Source organism: Oryx dammah, unplaced genomic scaffold (assembly GCF_014754425.2).
Source record: "Oryx dammah isolate SB20612 unplaced genomic scaffold, SCBI_Odam_1.1 HiC_scaffold_3, whole genome shotgun sequence".
Taxonomy (NCBI): domain Eukaryota; kingdom Metazoa; phylum Chordata; class Mammalia; order Artiodactyla; family Bovidae; genus Oryx; species Oryx dammah.
Genome location: NW_024070187.1, coordinates 2,586,418 through 2,610,667, shown reverse-complemented (window position 1 = coordinate 2,610,667; position 24,250 = coordinate 2,586,418). Strand labels below are relative to the sequence as shown.

The window sequence follows — 24,250 nt, the reverse complement described above, 5'->3', positions numbered from 1 at the left end:
TAGAGTTCTGACAAAACATGACCCACTGGAGAAGGGAATGGCAAACCATTCCAGTACACTTGCTGCTAGAACACCATGAACAGTATGAAAAAGCAAAAAGATATGACCTTGGAAGATGAACCTCTGGTCAGAAGGTGTCTACTATGCTACTGGGGAAGAGTGGAGGGGAATTACTAACAGCTCCAGAAAGAATGAAGTGGCTGGGCCACAGCAGAAATGATGCTGAGCTGTGGATGTGTCTGGTAGTGAAATTAAAGCCCAATGCTGTAAATAACACTGTTGCATAGGAACCTGGAATGTTAGGTCCATGAATACAGATAAATTGGATGTAGTCAAACAAGAGATAGCAAGAGTGCACATCAAAGTCTCAGGAATCAGTAAACTAAAATGGACAGAAATGGGTGAAATTAATTCAGATGACCTTTACATCTGCTACTATGTGCAAGAATCCCTCAGAAGAAATATAGTCCTGAGAGTCAACAAAATAGTCTGAGATGCAGTACATGGGTACAATCTCAAAAATGACAGAATGACGTTGGTTCATTTTCAAGGTAAACCATTCAATATCACAGCAATACAAGTCTATGCCCCGACTACTGATGAGGAAGAAGCTGGAGTTGAATGACTCTATGAAGACCTAAGACCTTTTAGAACTAACACCAAAAATAAAATGTCCTTTTCATCATCAGTCAGTTCAGCTCAGTCACTCAGTCATGTCCGACTCTTTGCGACCCCATGGATTGCAGCATTCTAGGCTTCCCTGTCCATCACCAATTCTCAGAGCTTGCTCAAACTCATGTGCATTGAGTCGATGGTGCCATCCAACAATCTCACCTTCTCTCATCCCCTTTTCCTCCTGCTTTCAGTCTTTCCCAGAATCAGGGTCTCTTTCAATGATTCAGCTCTTTGAATCAGGTGGCCAAAGTATTGGAGTTTCAGCTTCAGCATCAGTCCTTCCAGTGTATATTCAGGACTAATTTCCTTTAGGATTCACTGGTTTGATCTCCCTGCAGTCCAAGAAACTCTCAGTGCTCAGCTTTCTTCATAGTCCAACTCTCATATCCATACATAGACAAGTGGAAAAACCATAGCCTTGACTGGACAGACCTGTGTTGACAAAGTAACATCTCTGCTTTTTAATATAAGGGGTTGGAATACAAACAGGATTGGATCCCCTTTTCATCATAGGGGATTGGAATACAAAAGTGGGAAGTCAAGAGATACCTGGAGTAGCAGGCAAGTTTGGCATTGGAGTGCAAAATGAAGCAGGGCAAAACATAAGAGAGTTTCATCAAAGGAACACACATGTCATAGCAAACACCCTTTTCCAACAACAAAGAGATGTCTCTACACATGGACATCACCAAATTGTCAATACCAAAATCAGATCGATTATATTCTTTGCAGCAAAAGATGGAAGCTCTATACAGTTAGCAAAAACAAGACCTGAAGCTGACTGTGGTTTAGATAATCAGCTCCTAATTGTAAAATTCAGGCTTAGATTGAAGAAACTAGGAAAAAACACTAGCCCACTTAAGTATGACCTAAATAAAATCCCTCATGATTATACAATGGATGTGACCAATAGATTCAAAGGTAGAGAGAGTATGTGAAGCTCTATAAACAGAGGTTTGTAACACTGTAAAGGAGGTGGTGATCAAAGCCAACACAAATGAAAAGAAATGTAAGAAAGAAAAGTGGTTATCTGAGGAGGCATGACATACAACTGAGGAAAGAAGAGAAGTAAATAGCTAGGAAAGATAAGAGGCTTGTTAAATGAATAGTGTAAAGAAGTCAAGGAACACAATAAAATGGGAAAGACTAGATAACTATTTAAGAAAATTTGAGAAATCAAGGGAATACTCAGCAGTGGCCACAGGACTGGAAAAGGCCAGTTTTCAGTCCAATCCCAAAGAAAGGCAATGCCAAAGAATGCTCCAACTACCACACCATTGCACTCATTTCACACGCTAGTAAAGTAATGCTCAAAATTCTCCAAGCCAGGCTTCAGCAACACATGAGCCATGAACTTCCATATGTTCAAGCTGGTTTTAGAAAAGGCAGAGGAACCAGAGATCAAATTGCCAACATCCGCTGGATCATGGAAAAAGGAAGAGAGTTCTAGAAAAACATCTATTTCTGCTTTATTGACTATGCCAAAGCCTTTGACTGTGTGGATCATAATAAACTGGAAAATTCTGAAAGAGATGAGAATACCAGACACCTGGCCTGCCTCTTGAGAGGCCTGTATGCAGGTCAGGAAGCAACAGTTAGAACTGGACATGGACTAACAGACTGGTCCCAAATAGGAAAAGGAGTACGTCAAGGCTGAATATTGTCACCTTGCTTATTTAACTTATATGCAGAGTGCATCATGAGAAACATTGGGCTGGAAGAAGCACAAGCTGGAATCAAGATGGCAGGGAGAAATCTCAATAACCTCAGATATGCAGATGACACCACCCTTATGGCAGAAAGTGAAGAAGAACTAAAGAGTCTCTTGATGAAAGTGAAAGAGGAGAGTAAAAAAGTTGGCTTAAAACTCAACATGCAGATCTCAACTAAGATCATGGCATCCGGTCCCATCATTTCATGGGAAATAGACGGGGAAACAGTGGAAACAGTGGCTAAGTTTATTTTTCTGGGGACCAAAAATCACTGCAGATGGTGACTGCAGCCATGAAATTAAAAGACCCTTGTTCCTTGGAAGGAAAGTTATGACCAACCTAGATACATATTAAAAAGCAGAGACATTACTTTGTCCACAAAGGTCCATCTAGCCAAGGCTATGGTTTTTTCAGTGATCATGTATGAATGTGAGAGTTGGACTATAAAGAAAGCTGAGTGCCAAAGAATTGATGCCTTTGAACTGTGGTGTTGGAGAAGACTCTTGAGAGTCCTTTGGCCTGCAAGGAGATCCAGCCAGTCCATTCTGAAGGAGATCAGTCCTGGATGTTCATTGATAGGACTGATTTTGAAGCTGCAACTCCAATACTTTGGCCACCCTGATGCAAAGAGCTGACTCATTGGAAAATACCCTGATGCTGGGAAAGAATGAAGGCAGGAGGTGAAGGGGACGACAGAGGATGAGATGGCTGGATGGCGTCACCAACTCAATGGGCATGGGTTTGGGTGGACTTCAGGAGCTGGTGATGGACAGGGAGGCCTGGTGTGCTGCAGTCCATGGGGTCACAAAGAGTCAGACATGACTGAGCAACTGAACTGAACTGAACAAGGGAATATTTCATGCAAGGATTAGCACAATAAAGGATAAAAACAGCAAGGACCTAACAGAAGTGATTAAAAAGAAGTGGCAAGAACATACAGAAGAACTATACAAACAAGGTTTTGATTACAGAGATAACCATGATGGTGTGGTCACTCACCTAAAGCCAGACATCCTGGAGTGTGATATCTGCTTAGGAAGCATCACTACAAACATGGCTACTGGAGGTGAAGGAATTCCAGCTGAGCTTACAATCCTAAAAGATTATGCTGTTAAAGTGCTGCACTCAATATACCAGCAAATTTGGACAACTCATCAGTGGCCACAAGACTGGAAAATGTCAGTTTTCATTTCAATCTCAAAGAAAAGTAGTGCCAAATAATGTACACACTATCTTACCATGGCACTCATCTCTCACAGTTGTAAAGCTATATTTAAAATCCTTCAAGCTAAGCTTCAGCAGTACATGAACCAAGAACTTCCAGATATACAAGTGGGGTTTAGAAGAGGCAAAGGAACCAGAGATCAAATTGCCAACATTCAAATTTTTCTCATAGAAAAAGCTAGAGAATTCCAGGAAAAAAACATCTACTTCTGCTTCATTGACTATGCTAAAGCATTTAACTGTGTGGATCACAACAAACTGTTGAAAATATTAAAGAGATAGGAATACCAGACCACCTTACCTGTCTCCTGAGAAATCTGTATGTGGGTCAAGAAGCAACAATTAGAACATTAGATGGAACAACAGACTGGTTCAAAATTTTGAAAGGATAACATCAAGGCTATATATTGTCACCCTACTAATTTAATTTATATGCAGGATACATCATGCAAAATCCTGGGATAGATGATTCACAACCTGGAATTGAGATTGCTGGTAGAAATATCAACAGCCTTATATGTGCAGATGATACCACTCTAATGACAGAAAATGAAGAGGAACTTTTCACTTGATGAAAAAGCCTCTTGATGAGGGTGAAAGAGGAGAGTGGAAAAGTTGGCTTAAAATTCAATATTCAAAAAACTTCCAAGATCATATCATGTGGTCCCATCACTTTATGGCAAACAGAAGGGGAAAAAGTGGAAACAGTTGACAGGTTTTTTCTTTTCTTGGGCTCAAAAATCACTGCAGATTGTGACTGTAGCCATGAAATTAAAAAACTCTTGCTCCTTGGAAGGAAAGCTATGACCAACCTAAACAATGTATTGAAAAGCAGAAACATCACTTTGACAGCAAAGGTCTGTATAGTCAAAGCTGTGGTTTTACCAGTAGTCATGAATGGATGTGAGAGTTGGACCAAAAAGAGCTGATTCTTTCAAATTGTGGTGCTGGAGAAGACTCTTGAGAGTCCCTTGGACTGTAAGGAGATCAAAGTAGTCAATCGTAAAGGAAATTAATCCTGAATATTAATCGGAAGGACTGATGTTGAAGCTGAAGCTCCAATACTTTGGCCACGTGATGAGAAGAGCTGACTCATCACAAAAGACTCTGATACTGGGAAGGATTGAAGGCAAAAAGAGAAGAGGGCAGAAGAGAATGAGATGATTAGAGAGCATCGCCAACTCAATTGACATGAATATGAGCAGACACTGGGAGGTAGTAAAGGGCAGAGAGGCCAGGTGTGCTGCGGTCCATGGGGTTTTGAATAGTCAATCACAACTGAGCAACTGAAAAACCATAACACAGAAATTCCTCATTTTTGATAAGGTTTTAAAAATTAATATTGGTATTATAGCTGTCACAATACAATCTAACACAAATTTTTGATTGAAGTTAAATACATCCAAAATCACTGCAGATGGTGATTACAGCCATGAAATTAAAAGACACTTGCTCCTTGGAAGGAAAGTTATGACCAACCTAGACAGCATATTAAAAAGCAGAGACATTACTTTGCCAACAAAGATCCGTATGGTCAAGGCTATGGTTTTTCCAGTAGTCATGTAGGGATGTGAGAGTTGGACTATAAAGAAAGCTGAGCACCAAAGAATTGATGCTTTTGAACTGTGGTGTTGGAGAAGACTCTTGAGAGTCCCCTGGACTGCAAGGATTTCCAACCAGCCCATCCTAAAGGAGATCAGTCCTGGGTGTTCATTGGGAGGACTGATGTTGAAACTGAAACTCCAATACTTTGGCCACTCCGATGCGAAGAGCTGACTCATTGGAAAAGACCCTGATGCTGGGAAAGAATGAGGGCAGGAGAAGGGGACAACAGAGGATGAGATGGTTGGGTGGCATCACTGACACAATGCACATGGGTTTGGGTGAACTCTGGGAGTTGGTGATGGACAGAGAGGCCTGGCATGCTGCGGTTCATGGGGTTACAAAGAGTCAGACACAACTGAGTGACTGAACTGAACTGAAAGACAACTATGTACTACTAGAGCCATCTTATGGAAAAAAACAATGAACATCTCTTTTGGTCAACTTAATATACAGGAAAGCAATTGACTTGTATATTTCTTATATCCTGTAATTTTGTCACATCTGATTATTAGATTCCAAAGTTTTTTTTAAGTGATTCTTTTATATTTCTACGTAAATGGTGACATCTCCTGCAAACAAAAACAGTTCTATTTCTTCTTTCCCAATCAATAATGCAATACTGCAAAGAGATCCAACCAATCCATCCTAAAGGAAATCAGTCCTGAATATTCATTGGAAGGACTGATGCTGAAGCTTAAACTCCAATACTTTGGTCACCTGATGTGAAGAACTGACTCACTGGAAAAGACCCTGATGCTGGGAAAGATTGAAGACAAGGGGAGAAGGGGATGACAGAGGATGAGATGGTTGGATGGCATCACCGACTCAATGGACATGAGTTTGAGTAAACTCTGGGAGTTGGTGATGGATAGGGAGGCCTGGTCTGCTGCAGTCCATGGGGTCACAGAGTCAGACACAACTGAGAGACTGAACTGAACTGAACTGAACTGAATCAATGCCTTAAATTTCCTTTTCTTGTCTTATCACTTTAGCTAGGACTTCCAATACTACACAAATGGTTCTTCTCTGGTGGCTCAGACTGTAAAGAATCTGCCTGCCATGCAGGAGATGCAAGAGACCCGTGTTTAATCTGTGGGTCATGAGAACCCTGGAGCAGGAAATGGCAACCCACTGTAGTATTCTTGCCTGGAGAATTCCATAGACAGAGGGCCTGGTGGGCTACAGTCCATGGTGTTGCAAAGAGTGGGACACGACTGAGCAACTACCACTTTCTTTTCCAATACTATGCTAAGAAGAAATGATGAGAAGGAACATCCTTGTCTTGTACTACACCTACGTGAGAAGGCTTCAGGTTTCTCATTAAGCTTGATTTTAACTATAGATTTGTATGTAGATATTCTTTATTAAATTGAGGAAATCTCTATTCCTAGTTTGATGAGTTTTTATTGTGAATAAGTGTTGGGTATTCTCAGATATCTTTTTTTATATCAATTGATATGATAGCTATCTTTTTATCCTATTGATGTGGTGAATTACATTAATTGACTTTTAAATACTGAATCAGCCTTGGATACTTGTGGTAAAACTCAGTTGATTCTAGTGAAATGTTCTTTTTATACCTTGATTCAATTTGCTAAAATATTTTAGGATTTTTGAACCTATTTTCACAAAATATATTGATACCTACTTTTCTTTTCTTGTAATGACTTTGTCTCACTTTGATATTTGGCAATAATAGTTTTGTAGAATTAATTAGAAGGTATTCTCTCTGCTCCTATCTTCTGAAAGACATTGCATAGATTTAGTGTAATTTCTAACTTGAATTTTCAATAGAATAGTGAATTCATCTGTGCCTGGTCCTTACTGTCTTGGAAGTTTTTTAACTGTTGATTCAATTTCTTTAATAGATATATTCATACTGTCTATTTCTTCTTTTGTGAGTTTTGACTAATTGTGTCTTTTAAGTATTTGTCCATTTCAACTAGGTTAGCAATTGTGTGGAACTGAGCTGTTTATAATATCCTTTTTATCCTTTTAATGTCTGTAAGATCTGTAGCTATTCAATCTCTTTTATTTCTAACATTAGTTATTTTTATCCTTTCTTTTTTTCTTACTTAGCCTGACTATAGTCTTATCAACCTTATTAATTTTTTCAAAGAATGAACTTTCAGCTTCATTTACTTTCCCTATTGATTCTCTGTTCAATTTCATTGATTTCTGCTCTAATTTTAATTTTTTGTTCTTATGCTTATTTTGGATTTATTACCCTAGTGCATAGAGACTATTAATTTTAGATATTTCTTATTTTTTAAATACATACATTCAATGTTATAATTTTTTCTATAAACATTGTTTTCACTGCATTCCAAAAATTTTGATAAGTTGTACTTTCACTGTCATTTACTTCAATACATATATTTTTTCTTTTGATATTTCTTCTTTAACTTGTGTGTTACTTCAAATTGTTTTGTTAAACCTCCAAGTATTAGGGGATTTTCCAGCTATGTTTCTACTATTGATGTCTAGCTTAATTCCATTTTGATCTCAGAGCAGACATTGTATGAATTCTGGTTGTTTTAAATTTGCTAAGGTTTTTTGCTTGTTTTTGCATAGCCTGCTAATTCACTTCAGTCATGTCCGACTCTGTGACTCCATAGACGAGACGGCAGCCCACCAGGCTTCCCCGTCCCTAGGATTCTCCAGGCAAGAACGCTGGAGTGGGTTGCCATTTCCTTCAATGCATGAAAGTGAAAAGTGAAAATGAAGTCGCTCAGTCGTATCTGACTCTTAGCGAAGAATGTGGTATATTTTGGTGAATGTTCTATGTGAGCTTGTAAAGAATGTGTAGCCTGCTGTTATTAGATAAAGTCGTCAATAGATGGCAATTTAATCCAGTTGATTGATGGTACTGTTGAGTTCACTGAAGTTCTAAATGATTTTTTGCCTACTATACCATCCATTCCTCACAGAAGAGTCTGTAAGTATCTGACTATAATAGTATATATAGTTTCTCCTTCGAGTTCTATACATTTTTGCCTCACATACTCTGTTAGGTATGTGAACATCAAAGATCATTAGATCCCCTAGGAGATAGTATTATTTTATGTAATAATGCATGTTACTATTATGAAATGCCTCTCCATAGCCCTCATAACTTTCCTTGCACTTATGTATGCTCTGTTTTGAAATTAATATAGTTATGCCTGCTTTCTTTTGATTAGTGTCAGCATGATTTATGGTACACACCTTGTCCATCTGTTACTTTTATTCCACTTTTTTATTGTGATAAAATACACATAATATAAAATTTACTATCTGAGCCACTTTTACATGTATGGTTTAATGCCATTAAGTACACTCATACTACTGTGCAATCATCACCACTATCACCAGAACTCTTTTCATCTTGCAAAACTGAAACTCTATACCCATTAAACAATAATTTCCAATTGCCTCCTCCTCCAGCCCAGGGAACTGCCATTCTACTTTCTGTGTCTATGATTTTGATTACTCTAAACTCATACGAGTGGAATCACACAGTATTTGTGCTTTTATGACTGATTCATTTCACTTAGCATCATGTCTTCAAGGTTCATGCATATTATAGCACATGTCAGAATTTCCTTCCTTTACAAGGCTGAATAATAGTTCATTTTATATATATACACACACACACACACATATGTATATAGCACATTTTGCTTATCTATTCATCTGTCAATGGACACTTGCACTGCTTCCATGATTTAGCTATTGTGAGTAATTCTGCTATGAACATAAGAGTACAAATTTTTTTTAGATCCTGTTTTCAATCGCTTTGAGTATATATCCACTAATGGGATACTGGATGATATAGTAGTTCTATTTCTAATAAGTTTAGGAGCCACCACACTATTTTCCACAGTGTGGAAATTCCCACTAACAGTGCATAAGGGCTCCAATTTCTTTACATGCTTGCCAACACTTTATTATCATTATTATTTTATAGTACCCATCCTAATGATATTAGGCACCATTTATTGTAGGTTTGGTTTGTATTTTCCTAATTATTAGTAATATTAAGCATATTTTCAGGTGTTTATTGCTAATTTTTTTTAGTTGGTATTTTCTCTTCAGAGAAATGTCTATTCAAGTCCTTAGCCCATTTGTTTTTTGTTACCATTCTCTTACTTTTAACCTAAATTATCTTTCTGTTTAAAATCTGTCTCTTATAGACAATATATAATTGGATCTTGTTTTCTTGTCGGATCTGTTCTGGCAATCTCTGTTTTTTAATGGGTATATTTAGACCACTGACATTTAAAGTGATTATTGATATAGTTAATATCCACTATACTTTTTACTATTTTCTACTTGTTTCTCTCATTCTTTATTTTATTCTTCCACTCTTTTACTGCTATTTCTGGATTTAATTGAGCAGTCTGTATGACTCAATTTTCTCTTTTTTCTTAGCTTATTATTTATACTACATTTTTAAACTTTTACCAAGCGATTGCCCTAGAGTTTGTAACACACATTTACAATTAATCCAAGTCCACACTCAAAATAGTACTGTCCACTTTGTAAGTAGTTCAAGTATCTTATAATAGCAATCTTCTTTTTACTTTCTCTTTCTGATATTTAATTGTTGGTATAAAGTAATACAACCAAATTCTGTATGCTAATCTTGAATCCTGCTATTTTATTGAATTCATTTGTCAGTTCTAGTAGTTTTGTGTGAAGTTTTTCGGGTTTTCTAAAGCCTGAAGTCTTTTAGAATATCATGCCATCAGCATATAATGACAATTTTAGTTGGATAACGTTATTTCTTTTTCTTGTCTGAATGCTCGGCTAGCACTTTCAGTACTATATTAAATAGAACTAGCGAGAGTTGGTGGAGAAGGAAATGGCAACCCACTCCAGTGTTCTTGCCTGGAGAATCCCAGGGACGGGGAACCTGATGGGCTGCCGTCTATGGGGTCGCACAGAGTCAGACACGACTGAAGCGACTTAGCAGCAGTAGCAGCAGCAGCAGCAAGATTTGGTATCATTGTCTTATTCCAGATTTTAGCAAGAAGGCTTTCAGCTTTTCACTGTTGAATATTGGCTATTATTATGTTGAGATATGTTCCTTCCATATTCAGTTTGGTAAGAATTTTTATCATGAATATTTGTTGAATTTTATCAAACACTTTTCCTGTATTTATTGAAATGATCATGTGTTTTTTTAAATCTTTGGTTGATATGGTGGTAATAACAAAATAATCTTAATTCTTCCTTCTTGTTCCTTGTAACATTGCTGTCACTCACTTTACTTATACATAAATGTGTTCATGCATAAGGATATATTGCTATGTACTCAATCATGTATGTTTACATATGTAGATAAAATAATAACTGCAACTGTGTAAATGATTTTGTATTTTATATAGATATAATTATTGCTATTATTGTTGCTATTACTCTTTTTAACAGACTACTATATGTTAGAATAAGAAAAACAACAGGTTTTATTTTATAATAACTTACTTGTTCTCTGCTGTTCTTCCTTTATTTATACAGATCTGAGTTTATGACCTATATCATTTTTTCTATGACCTATCTCACATTCAAATTAAAAGCAGGGAGAACTTTTAATTTGCATATGATATACTTAGGTATAGTATTGAATGTGTGTGTGTTTCTTGCTGTTTATCCTCCTTGGTGTTCTTCATGTTTCCCAGATCTGTGGTTTGGTGTCTGACATTAACTTTGAAGAAATTCTCCCTCATTATTGTTAAAAATATTTCTTCTGTTACATTTTATATTATTCTGTTTTATATTCCCATTATACATAGGTTATACCTTTTGTAATCACATTTCCTGGATATTCTGTTCTGAATTTTTGTTTGTTTGCTTGCTTATTTTGTCTTGTTTTGTCTTTGCTTTTCAATGTTGGATGTTTCTATTGACTTACTCTCAAGGTTAGAGATGCTTTCCTCAGTGTCCAGTCTAGAAGTGAAACATCTAAAGGTATTCTTCATTTCTCTTACAGTGTTAATGATCTCTGGCAATTCTTTTTTAAGCTTTCTAATAATTTCCACCTTTCTGCTTATATAGACCATCTGTTCTTACGTGATCTGTATTTTATTCATTAGATCCCTTAGCATATTCATCATAATAAGTTATTTGAATGCTAGTCTGACAATATTAATATTCTTGCCATGTCTGAGTCTGACTCTGTTGCTTGCACTGTCTCTTCAAATTGTGTTTTTTGATTTCAAGTGTGCTTTGTAATTTTTTCTTAACTGGATGTTATGGGTAAAAGTAACTGGTAAACAGCCTTTAATGATGTTGAGGTAAACTGTGAGGAGAGGGGATGTACTCAACTGTCCTAAGATTAGGTCTCACTATTTGAGTGAGTCTCTGAAATGTGAACTTCACAAGCTCTCCTCAGGTTGTTTGCCCCTCTTAGGAGAGGTAGGTGCTTACATTTGACTGGTGTTGGATACATCCCTTCTCTACTATGGGAGAGGAAAGGTAACTGGAAGTGGGTGTTACCCTTCCCCCAGGCCAGTTAGGCTTTGATAAAAATCCAGCATGTTAGGCTCTGATAAAATAATTCTCCTAAAGAGCAGGCCTTGTTATGAAGTATAAAATGCTCTGGCATATTTTAAAATGGTTCCTCTTCCTCACCTCCTGCTAGAAGCACAAGATATTTTTCTCCAATATTCACTGTAAAAGTGCAGTTAGGCTCCTGACGGTAAACAACACAGTGTGCCTCTCCCCTCCCATATGACTGGAGTTTTTAACTCTCAGATTTGTCCACTCAAAAATGAAAGTGAAAGTTGCTCAGCCGTATCTCACTCTGCAACCCATGGAGTATACAGTCTGTGGAATTCTCCAGGCCAGAATACTGGAGTGGGTAGCTGTTCCCTTCTCCAGAAGATCTTCCCAACTCAGGGATTGAACCCAGGTCTTCCACATTGCAGGCAGATTCTTTTCCAGCTGAGCCCTGTCTGCTACTAGGGAAGCCTGTCCACTCTAAGTCTCCATTAGAGTTCAAGTTTTATTTTTTGCCCCACTATTGCTTCCATAGAAGTTTCTTCTCCAGTAACTTGTGATTCTCTGTATCTGTTTGTCTCTTCATTTGGGTCCAGTAGTCTGCTCAGTGACCTCACTTCTCTGATGGATCTAAAGAGAATTTCTGGTTTTCAGTTTGCTCAGTTTTTTACTTCTTAGGACAAGGTGACAATTTCTAAGCTTCTTACTTACCAGACTGGAGACCAGAAGTTAGGGTTTCTTTTTGGAGTGATGAACAAAAACTGGAATCATATAGTGATATTGATTGGACAACTCTGTTAATATACAAAAGACCACTGGAAAGTACTTCTAAATAGTTTATTTTATAGTATGCCAATTATATCTCAATAAACAATAAAGAGAAAGATTGCCCAGAAATCCAGATGACCCTCACAGTTTTCATTTCTGATGATAAACAAACAGAACTTTAGGCAATGCTACTTTTTGACAAAAGAATAAGTATAATAAAATATAATTGCTTTAAAAAACATGTCAAAAGTCACAGTTCATGATGTAATTCTGCTTAGTGAAGGAGCAGTTGTAAAGTTCTATCAAAAAACTGCTTCAGTATAAAATACTGAAGATTTAATTAAAAAAAAAAACAGTTTTAATAAAATACTGTTCACCCTTGGTCAACAATTTTAATTGACAGTTCTTCACATTTTCTCCCAGGGAGAATTCAAGATTAAGGAGTCACGTAGGTACAGTCCTTGTAACAGGTCTCCACTCGAGACCCTATGTGATAATGTCAGGCTTCAACTCAACATGCTTATTGGTAAAATGATCCTAGAAGATGACTCAAGCTGGGATACCAGAAAGACTAGGGGTTGTATAGATCAGGAGGGCGGAGGAGAGCAAGACCTGGAGAGCATGAAGCAGGTTGGTATTGATAATCCTTGGGTGAGGGAGATCTGTGTCTCAGCTCTGCACCTGGGCTTGAATCACCATAATTAGGGATTTATGTTAGCTCTCAGAGGATGGCTTTGAAAATATCTAACTTTAACCTTTCTGATGTTTAGGATTAGGGTCAGTGTGGACTAGAGATATAGGTCAGGAATGGAAAGATAGGGGATGCAGAGGTGGGGGAATCATGCAGAGTCTGGCATGTGGGAAACTTTCTAGGTGTAGGTCAAAGGCTCCTCTTCAGAAGCCAAGTTGCCTGGATTAGAATCCTGGCTGTCATTTACCAGCTGAGCAACATTAGATGAGTTATATAATATCTCCATGCCTCAGTTTTATCTTCGGATGTGTAAGGAAAGCATTAGTGGTATTATTAGAATGATTTGTGATAAGTGCTATGTATGTGATCATTTTTATTAGAAATTTAAAAATAGCAATGAAAATAAGCCCATTGTAGAAATATATGTTTAATATATATATTCATACCCATACAATGTGTTGCATGTACACACACAAATATATATTAATAAAGGAATCATTAAATGAAATTTGAGAAATCTTATCCATTTGCCCTAGAAAGCTACACTCTCATTCTCATGGGCTCCAATTCTTAAGTGTAATGTGTTGTTTGATGGACCACAGGGAGAAGTAGATGAAGAAAATAGGGAGACTATGAAAGAAATCATGCTTCACTGAGAAACTACATTCCAGGAAAATTTCTGATTGCTGAAAGCAATCCTGGCTGAAAAAAAAAAAGGCCTAGCACTACCTCTAAACTCACTCAACAAAGCCAGTTATCCCTGAGACCCTAGCTTAAATTTACTTCTTTCTACCACTTTTACTGTTCATGGAAACATACTTTGTCAAAATAAATATTTACTTGGTTATCGAATTTTGAAGGTATGGTAAAATGTGCATGCACGGATATATCCTTGGAAATTTGTGGAGTAGAGAAGGGAATGACAATATCCAGTCAACAGTAAAGAAATAAAGGTGGTATGAATAACCCAGTTCTATTTTAAATGGAATTCTCTCAGAAGGGAATTCTGGATACAAATAATCACCATGGCCATGTTCTCTCCCCTCTTCCATGTCAGTCCTTTTTGCAACTGAAATGACAAAGAAGGTGAATGTCATTGTTATGCCTTAATAATGTTACTTGTAAGGAGGGAAAGAGAAATCACTTCCTAAAGTTCAGAACATTAATGGGTTTGATAATACTGGCCACACCTTAGCCTGGTTCCTGCTGCATCTGCTGCTCAGTGTGTGGGGCTCAGATATTTCAGCTTGAGCTTTGGTTGCCTCTTCTGTGAAGTGGTCACACCAGTCACACAACCTCACATGTACTTAAGTATTTGATATACTACTTGATTAGGCTAAGTGCTTGAAACCCTATTATCATTTTCTATTTTATATAAGCTACATTATAATTATGCTCTTGTACTAAACCAGCAATTGATTTTTGTTCTTGAGTTTAAGACAACTCAATGTTTTGTGTTTAACATGAATGTTTATTTCTTCTTGAATCACAATGGATCTGTAGACTTTACTACTAGCTCATGGACATCTTTGGATGAAAGAGAATAATTTGGTATTTAGTTCAGTATTCATGAAAAGCTAAAGAATGAGCAGCCTATACAGCTGAATGAAGATTCTAGAAATGGCATCTCAGCAAATGTGCTGACAAAAAAAAAGCACCTGCATATTCAGGCTGTTCTCAAGCAGCTATTTGTTTCCATAGCACCTAAGTAGACAAAGACAAAATCTCCCATTTGTCCCCCAAAGCAGAAAACACCAGTGAGTTTCAAATTCCAGGTTTTGGTAAGGAAAGATGATATTTTTCATTATGCATTAAATGATGGTTTTAGAATTTTTTTCAGTTAACTAAAATTCATTCTTCGACTATAATTTGAATTTATATTAACATTCGATGCAAAGACTGATATTTGTCTCACAAGACAAACCATGCAAGTTTCTAAAGTGTCATTTTGGTTATTTTAGAAATGAAAATTATACAATAAAAGAGAAAACACTTCTGTGGTAAGAAAGAACTTAGGAGAAGGAGTCCAGTAAAATTTCAGCATGTAAAGTCAATTCAATAATAAATGAGAAAGAAGGATTTGGACCATTATTTAATCATTTTTAAGAAAAAATTTTAAAAACCTTCTGTGTACTTGCTTGCACCTTGCTAAATACACTGGGACACAGAATCTTATAAACAGTTGCTGTCTTCATTAAGCTTCAGAAAGCCAGGGAGAGAGGCTGGACCACCAAGGGTTACACCACAAGGTAGAAAATGCTTTATTGGCAAGCAGATAGAGGATGCTTCACAGGAGGGAAGACAAGGGACCAAAAAAGAAAAACAAAATTGAAGCTAAAGAGAGACACAAAAGAGACTGTTCAGAAAACAGAAACAATTTTAGTAAAGAAAATGTCTGCCCCTCTAAAATCAGACACATTTAATATTTTGTATAATACATCAAAGATATGCTTATTTTTTAAAATATCTCTCCTTTCAATGATTCTGAGGTTCAATCATGATTACAGGGTACCTGAAATGAAGTATCAATATATTAATGTGACAAAATGCCTTGGTACACAGTGCATGATTGTTAAGACTCCACAAAGCACACAGTTCACATAAGTTAACATGAGCTACAGGAAGTGACCTCAGTTTTCTGGTATCTACCCCACCTAGGCAGGGTGGACAGTCTTTCAACTCTGTACACCTTTGTGCCCTTTGAAATATGGCCACTGAATATTAAAAATGAGTATGTAGGCACTGATGTATAGAAAATACACTTTGTGGTCATATATAAGTTAGAAATAAATGCTTTAAAGTTACATATATATTTATTTATGCCAGAAAGCTTGACAAACACTGAACAGTCCATGAAGAACGGAAGCCTCTTGACCATTCATTCAAATAAATATATTCCAACTCTATGCAGCAATACTAATTTACTTGTTATACTCTGAAATCCTTTGGTTGTCAGAAACCAAAATAGTATTGAGGTTAGGGAACTGGTTTCCCACTTAATTCTTGTGGATGACCCAATTCCCCATGATATTCACCACTGAGTATTTTTAAATGCATTTTTTCATCTGAAGTGATAATCAATTAGGAGCAAACTAAATCCTGTCTTAAAATTTCAAAAACAATGCAAGTCACTTCTGAACGATCTCAGAGTAGGCTTCACATCTTGAATGCTGCTTTTGCAAGCTGTCACATGTAACAGGCTGAAAGGATGTGTATACTGCACAGGACTGCCCAACCTATTGACAATCTCATCTAAGCAGGACTGTCTGATCTACCAACAAGCTCAGTGAGCCAGGGTGGCTCAATGGAGGGAGAACATCGGGTACAGTGCTTCTAAAGTCAGTTTATACAAATATATTAAAGAAATTTCTTTCTAATAAACACAATATAAAAGCCTTTCTACTCTATGCATAAGTTTACAAAAAAGCACTTCAAAGATGTTTGGTCAAGGCTATTGCCAACATTTTCTAAAGCCCACACATTTTGTTCCAGATATAATTATGACAACTACTACAAAAGCAGTAAAAAGCAACACAAGAAAATCTTGGTCTTCCTTAAATGATTTCAATCCCATTCCATAAGAGAACAGGTAATGAAAGTCCATTCAGGTTGTGCTTGTTTTTAAGCAGATGTCAATCATTTGGGACCAAATGCTATGGCAGGTTCAGATTTTTTCATTATCATCAGTGTGGATCTTTTCAAGTGCGACTGGGCTTGCTTGCTTCAGAGATGTTTTAGAAACATCTGTATGCATGGTGGACATGGCGATGGTCTCATAGTCATCATCCCGAGACCGGAAATCACAAAAGCTAAAGAAGAACTGCAGGTCTCTCTGGAAATTTTTGTTCAGGAAGCCATAAAATATGGGGTTGACGCAAGTGGAGATCATGGCTGTGAGGTGGCAGAGAAGGAACAACAGATTATGGTTGCAGGTAGCAATGATCTGATGGTCCCAGTCAAACACAGTGTTGAAGATGGTGAGAGGCAGCCAGCAGACGGCAAACGCCACCACGATGGACAGCAGCATGACGTTGATTCTTTTGGCTTCACTGGACCTGTACTTATTGTCTCTCATCTTGTCCATCATGCTGTTTCTTCTTTTTAAGCGTATGTATATCTACAAGAGGGAAGAAATAAAGAATTCAAATAGAACCATTCACTGAATGAGTACTCCTGCGGAAAGAAGGTAAAAATGAAAATGCTAAGGGGAAAAGGTTTTCCTACCTTGAAGTAGCAAATAAATATAAAACAGAGCGGGCCAAAGTACTGTAGCACCAAGAGGAGAGTGGTATAAGACAGCCGGTGAGAGTCTGATGGAAATTTATCAAAGCAGACGTATTTGTCCTTGAACGCATCAAGGGTCACATTTTGGAAGGGCTCATCTGTCAATACTTGATAGATCAGGAAGGGCAGAGAAGAAGCCACAGCTAGGACCCAGATGACAGCAATACCTACGTATGCATGTCTATTACTTGGTCTCCAACCCCGAGGATTGATAATCAGCTGATGCCGTTCCACGGCAATAAGGACCAGAGAGAAGATGGACACAGTGATGGAAACGCACTGCACAAAGGGGTTCAACTTGCACATTGCCTCACCAAAAACCCAGTGGTCCATCAGCGTGTAGACAAATGTGAAGGGAAGACACATGATGGCCACAAGCAAGTCTGAGAAGGAAAGGTTCACAATCAGGATGTTGGTGACATTTCTCATCTCTTTTTGCTTCAAGATGATGATGATCAAAGCCAGGTTTCCAGAGACCCCAAGAATGATCACAGCTCCGTAAGCAAGCGCTAACGTGAATATCATGGCCAAGGGCAGATGACAATCATCATTTTCAAAAGCCAGAAACCGGGAATTCTTCTCTGAAAAGTTATAATAGATTGAATGATTTTCCACCTGAGAAAATGATGTTGAATTCATTTTGACTGGTTTGGCTGTTATAGATGACTTTAGACAAATGGACAGTATGTTTCTTCAAAGCAGGTCAAAGACTCAACTTATTTTTATTCTCTATATTAAATTCCATTTATCAAAATTATTCTAAATTCTTCATTCCCTTGAACTGAACAATCTGTAAGGAGAAAATGACCATTGTTTTATTAATTTTATTGAGGGCAGTTGCAACAAGTTCTCATTCATAGTACAATTTAAAGTGAATACACTGAAATAAACAAAATGTATTCTGTATATATATATATATATATATACATCTTTTTTAATATAGTAGAAATGGTGCAAACAATTTGAAAACACTACTAATACTTTTAACTGAATGTATTTATGTATTGAGTTTCAGGAAAATGTAGTGGTCTGTGCATTAGTAAAGTATGTATAAATCACCTGCCTATAAGTTTTACATAAAGGACCATCAGCACATTCCTAAACATTGTAGGAATATTAACATATTAAAAAAACAATGCACAGGTTCGAACATATGAAACAGATATGAAACTAACAAAGGAAAACAAAAAAAAATTGTACCTAATTCTTTCTCCTATTCTAAAAAAGAATTTATCAAATTGTATTGATAGCAATAGCCCCGTCATACACTGAACTGCTCTTCAGAGAGGACTATTTGGCACAAGTACCTTAAGAAAATGATCAATTCAGTGAACCACCAAGACATTTTGTCCTATGAAAGACTGCTGAAAGAACAAGAGATGTTTAATCCAGGAAAGACTTCCTAGAAATCATACACACATCTTCTCCCATCTGAATGGGCAGCATTTGGTCCATGGCTTCTGGTTCAGAATATTATGTCCACTCAAGTTAGAAGCAGGACCAAGGGAAGTGGATTATATTAGAACTATTTCACATCTTTATGAGGAACAAGAGTTTAATCAAATGGCACAAACTGCCTGCAAACTGTTCCCCACACATAATTTGTAATTGCTACTAGAAAGTCTGGGCAAGTTCTCATCGTGTGTAGGGGATTCAACTGGGGTAACTCTGAAGTTATTTCTGACTTAAATATTCAATAATTTTATTAACATGTCAGAAGCTTTCTATGGATTTCTGAGGTTTTGTTCATGTAAATATCTTCCCTCCCCACTAGGCTATACGTATACAGATACAAGGCTGAGATGTAAATTTTAGTTGTACTTTTGATCTTTCACAGCATTTTGTAATAGGAATACTCTTTTCTTACCAATAAAACAAATCACAGACAACAGTCGTGTAGACCTTAAAACCTCCTTAAAAAAAAAAAATCTCTGATATTCCTTAGATTACTAAGTAAATAAACGACATGGGGTTTCTTATGTTAATTAACAAGCCATTGTGCCTGTGTTAAGAAAGGGCATTGCAGTGCTTTCCTTTCTTCCATGAGAACAATAAAGAAAATCATGCAGATTTACTTCCATTGAAAAGGAGATAAGACATTTCATGAATAAAATATGCTTTTGCCTTTTAAGTGGTGCCACTATTGAATCTTTCCTTGAGTGCTTTTGCTTTCTAGAATATGAGGTGCTGTCTGTTATAAAACAACTTATAAAACTGAATAAAGGTAAAGGTTGCTACCATGTAATGAGTATGAAAGTATCATGGCTAGGAAAGGCAGTGGAATGATATCAAGTGTGAATGCTGTAGAAACTCTCTCCTCTGTCAGCAGCCTGGAAAGACTCCTGAACTTCCTTGGTATCACACTTTTCTCTCAAGAATACCAAAGACAGAGGATATCTGTGTCTATCAGTGTCTGAAAATGAACAGAGAGGAAGCAAGTGTTAATCTAAAAATTATTTGGAAATTTTGAACTTAAGAATTCAGGAAAAAGAATTTCTAACTGGAGGATAATTGCTTTCCAATGTTATGCTGGTTTCTGCTGTACAACAGCACGAATCAGTCATATGTATACATATATAGGAGTTTTTGCAACAAAAATCAGGTAGTTGGAACATCAAAATATTACTGTTAATTAAAGAAAACAAGACACCTTAAGTTAATGAATTTAATGCATTTCTATACAAGAGTCTGGGCTCACTGAAATACTGTCAGGGCTAGTGTCCTCTTCTTTCCTGTGTGAATTTCCTCAGGGTACACAGTTCAGGGCAGCTGCAGTAGCTGGTGGCTTGATGGCCCAGCATTCTTTGTTTGCTGATATGGACTCCAAGGTGACTTCCTTGTCTACACTATCATAGTCCTTTTACATGCAAAATGGATGCTAGTTAAAAGAATCATTTTACTAGGCCAGGTGTGGGGGATGTTCCACTTCGTGAAAAATTTAAAAAGGAATTGTTTCTGAAAGAGAATTCACTCATCCAAGAAATATTTATCAGACACAATTTTGTGTCAGACGTGGTTTTCGTGGAAACAACAGTAACCTTCCTACTGGGTTTCTAGTCTTATGGACAGAGAAAGGCATGAAACAATAAATCAGTAAAAGAGACAGTACACAGATGGTAGCAAGTGCAGTGGAGAAGAAAAAGGCAAGGCAGGGGACCTGGGATTGTTGGGAGGGCATTGCTGCTGGGTGGCTTGGAAGGCCTCTGACTGCTTGAGAAAAGGGCTATGAACCAAGACCCCGCCGGCGGCGGGGGGGCGGAGCCAGGCAGACACCTCAGGGAGGCAGCCCGCTTGGAAAACACAGCCAAAATCCTATGACTGGAGTGTATGTGGTGCAAGTAGATGAGAAGTGAAACAAATAAGGGAGGGACTATGGGGCAGTAGTTGGAGGGTAAGCAGAGGAGAAACAGACTGCAGAGTGTGACTCCAGGGAGAGTCCTTGACTTGTCTCTGAGACGAGAGGAGGACTCGCCAGAGAGTCTCTGGTAAAGACGTGGTCCTATCATAGTGTTTTAAAATTCTTACTCTAGCTGTTTTGAAGGACTTAAGACAGGAGAGAGAAGTAGGTAGGTTCATTTAGAGGCTAGTCCATTAACCTAGGCAACAGGTAATGGAGGCACCAAGATGTTTGCAGTGAAAACAAAGAAAAATACAGTTTATATCTATTTTACATCTATATCTAATTTTGACTTTGACAAAAGTCACTACATATGGGACTTAATGTAAACACTTATTAAATTATTACAGTTTATGGGCTACAAAGCTTTCTTGCAGATGAATTTAGGTTAAATCTACTGAAACTCCAGTCTTTGACATTATCTTTGAATTTATATTTGAAATGTATATCCTTTGAAATTATATTTGCTACACATACCTGTTGAGGAATAGCAGTTTTCTTATTAAGTTGAAGTCACTTTAGCTACATAGAAAATGAAAACTATTTTTTTAGAGTATTCAAAAGACTCCTTTGCTAAGTGCATGTCATTCTACTTGTGTAAAACGGTTCTGCATTAGATAAAAGGTATATTTTCAGCCTACGTAAACATAATCTCAAGGATAATTGTCAAAAAATAACAATACTGAGAATTTACATACATCATCTTTGAAAAAGAAAATGATTTAATATTTATTATTCCAATATACCTAAAATGAAATAGGTACCCAAAATAAGAACGAATGGTTGTTAAATCTCAATAGAGCTGTTGTGCTCCTAGGGACAAAACAGACACACTACATATATCACCAGTTGGCAAATTAGCCCCCTTCCAAATGGAAATGTTTCTCCATTACAGTTACAGTACTGGCCTTCATGGTTTGCTGTTCTGGGTCTGCTTCAGGTACATTTTATCATTTATTCAAAACTGGCTGCTCAACTCCCTAGTCTTTGGAAAAGAAGTATCAGCCTTGTTACTTACCAAATTAACTTTGTTAATAAGCAAAGTTATTGCTAGTTCATGGAAGTGAGTTACATAATTCTGTTTGTTTTTTTTTTTTTTTCTCTTCCGGGAGGGCTTGCTCAACAGACAGCTGCCATATAACAATTAGGAAAGACTAATAAAGCAGTAGTCACCCCCCGAAAAGCAGTAGGTCTTTGGTCATCGGTATGCAACGCAACCGGGCAGACAGCTTTCTGCTCTCACCGGGGAAGCAACACTGTTGCTGGGGTTTCCCGTTCAGGCAGAGCCAGGAAAGCTCTGTGCTTCCCCTGCCCGTGTGCCACCTGGCAAGTTATGCTCTCCCTGGGATCCTGGTGGGAAGGCACATCTGAAAGCCCTTTAAAAAAAGAAAAGAACAAAAGAAAAAATAAAGGAATGTCAAAACACATTCCCTCACTTTCCCCTCCCCTAGATTTTCCTGAGTTATCAAAGAACAAATGGGATGTGTTAAATCAAAATTCCTGTCGGCACGCTTACGCGCCCACCTTTTTCATATTGTGTAACCAGGTGAATTGCCTCAAACTGTCCTCATTCCTAACACTTCCACTTCTTCCCTCTCCGCCTCACACACACTCACACGCTTGTCATCCATTTGTTTGGAGATGTCTCTACCAATAACGATGAGACTGGCGAAGCAGAAAACATCCACAACGGCCGGAAACAAGCGGAGCCCAGACTCAGTTCTCTCTGGCCCAACGGGAAAAGTGGAAGTGCTAGTTGCTCAGTCCCATCCGACTCTTGGCGACCCCATGGACTGTAGCCCACGAGGCTCCCCAGTCTATTGAATTCTCCAGGCAGGAATACTGGGGTGAGCAGCCATTCCCTTCCCAGGCGATCTTACCCACCCAGAGATCCAACCCTGTGTCAGTCCTTAAAACATTCTCCGCTCTCCAGTCTACCTGGAGACCAATGGACCACTTTGGCCACCCCCATCTCCAGTTCATCCACAATTTCCTACCCAGTGGCGCTCCACCACCACCACCAGTGTAAAAGGAGCTCAAGAGTTGGATGCTGGAAACTCGGAAGTAGGGAAGAGGGTGTCTCTTTGTGCGCGGCGTCAGACAGGGGAGGCCAGCTCCGGGGGGTAGGGCTCCACCCAGGCGGCGCGCTGGGCGCCCACCTGGCCCGGGGCGGCTCCCCGCCAACACGAGCGGAACGCGGGGCCGAGGCGAACCCGCAAGCCCTCCTCCTCCCGCTGTCCCAGCCGCGCGTTCCTCGGCAAAAGCCCAGCGTAGCCGCCCCGCGGAGGCTCGCGAAAGATGTCAAAGACAGCGAAGGAAGGGGGACGCAGTCTCACCATGGCCAGAGGAGGGGCACTCGAATCCCATACAGAACCTGGGTCACCGACGTCCACCCCACACCGCAGCGGTCCCGGGGGGGGGGGGGGGCGGGGGTATGGAGCATCTTGCTACCGCCTGCTCGGGACCGAACGGAAGGCTGCCCGGGCGCCCGCAGCTCCCCATTTCGAGACTCAAAAGCCTTTCCCTCCTCTCTCATCCTTCACCTCATCAGTGAGAGATTTCTCAAAAGTCAGTCCCTTCAAAAGTGTACACTTGAAACTTACCCTCTCTGCTGGATCCGTCTTTTGGCCCGTTTATTAAAGCGAAAAGGACGGTCGCGGAAGGGAACGGAGCGGAGTGGAAAGATCGCGGGTGTTTCTCCGGCACAAATCCTAAAGATCGGTGGGGAAGGAAAGAGCCGCCCCTGAAGCTGAGCTCCACCTAGTCCCAGACACGTGACAGCCCGGGTGCGCGGCAGCCCCCCGCACCCTCTCCGTGGTCTCGCCGGAGAATTCGAGAGGCAGCGCGGACAGCCGCGCGCACTGTCCGTCCACGCGCCCCGGACGGGGAGCGCGCTCGGCGCTCCGAGGGGCGGGCAGGGAGGCGCTGCGCCCGGCTGAGGTCCCGCCCGCGCGCCGTCGCTGGCGGTCGGTGCCACCTCGCGGCCGAGGCTGTGCGGGAAGCCGAGAGAAGCCCAGCTCCGGGGAAGCGGGCACTAAGCCCATCCCGACTGCGCCGCTCCTGTATCTCTCGCCTCTGTTGTGATGTTCGGTTGTTTCTTACGCCAGACCAGAAGTTTGTTTTAACAGCGAACAAAGAGAAAACCTTAAAAAAGCACAAATAGCAAATCTCAGATAAGATGGACTGGCTTTTCTGAAGGTTTTCTTTCTTTCTTTCTTTCTTTTTCCGCTAGGAAAATGCAGTGAGTCAGATGTGTTCCCAGCATCGAGCTACTCCTTTCGAGGAGCATGAGGAACGGAACATTTTCCTGGGTCAGAAAGAGTCAGTGCCGTTTCCTAGGTACTTAATCTACTACCGTGCGGAACGCTATGAAAGAATAAAAGAATACAATGTACCTAGAGTGCATTGATG

General features: G+C 39.0%; 1 protein-coding gene across 4 annotated transcripts; it reads right to left on the bottom strand.

The window, feature by feature from the left end:
* Positions 1-15,235: 15,235 nt before the first annotated feature.
* On the bottom strand, positions 15,236-23,644 carry NPY1R (neuropeptide Y receptor Y1). Of its 4 annotated transcripts, none has more exons than XM_040237364.1 (4): positions 23,443-23,644; positions 22,083-22,215; positions 17,614-18,232; positions 15,236-17,275 (listed from the first exon to the last, which is right to left on the bottom strand). In XM_040237364.1, the coding sequence occupies exons 3-4, from the start codon at positions 18,079-18,081 to the stop codon at positions 16,823-16,825; spliced, it is 921 nt and encodes a 306-aa protein (XP_040093298.1). In that variant the 5' UTR covers positions 18,082-18,232; positions 22,083-22,215; positions 23,443-23,644; the 3' UTR covers positions 15,236-16,822. The 4 variants fall into 4 exon arrangements, with proteins under 4 accessions (XP_040093298.1, XP_040093296.1, XP_040093295.1 ...); XM_040237362.1 differs by having other exon boundaries at positions 17,383-18,232; positions 21,858-22,215; positions 23,443-23,643; XM_040237361.1 differs by having other exon boundaries at positions 17,383-18,232; positions 23,443-23,643.
* Between the last annotated feature and the right edge of the window lie 606 nt (positions 23,645-24,250).

What these genes read in the sequence shown, in the direction of transcription:
- NPY1R (XM_040237362.1), bottom strand. Translation starts at nt 18,081, where the DNA reads ATGAATTCAACATCATTTTCTCAGGTGGAAAATCATTCAATCTATTAT. An exon ending in TATTTATTTGCTACTTCAAG is followed by an intron (nt 17,276 to 17,382) that starts GTAGGAAAACCT and finishes TCCCTCTTGTAG; the next exon opens with ATATACATACGCTTAAAAAG.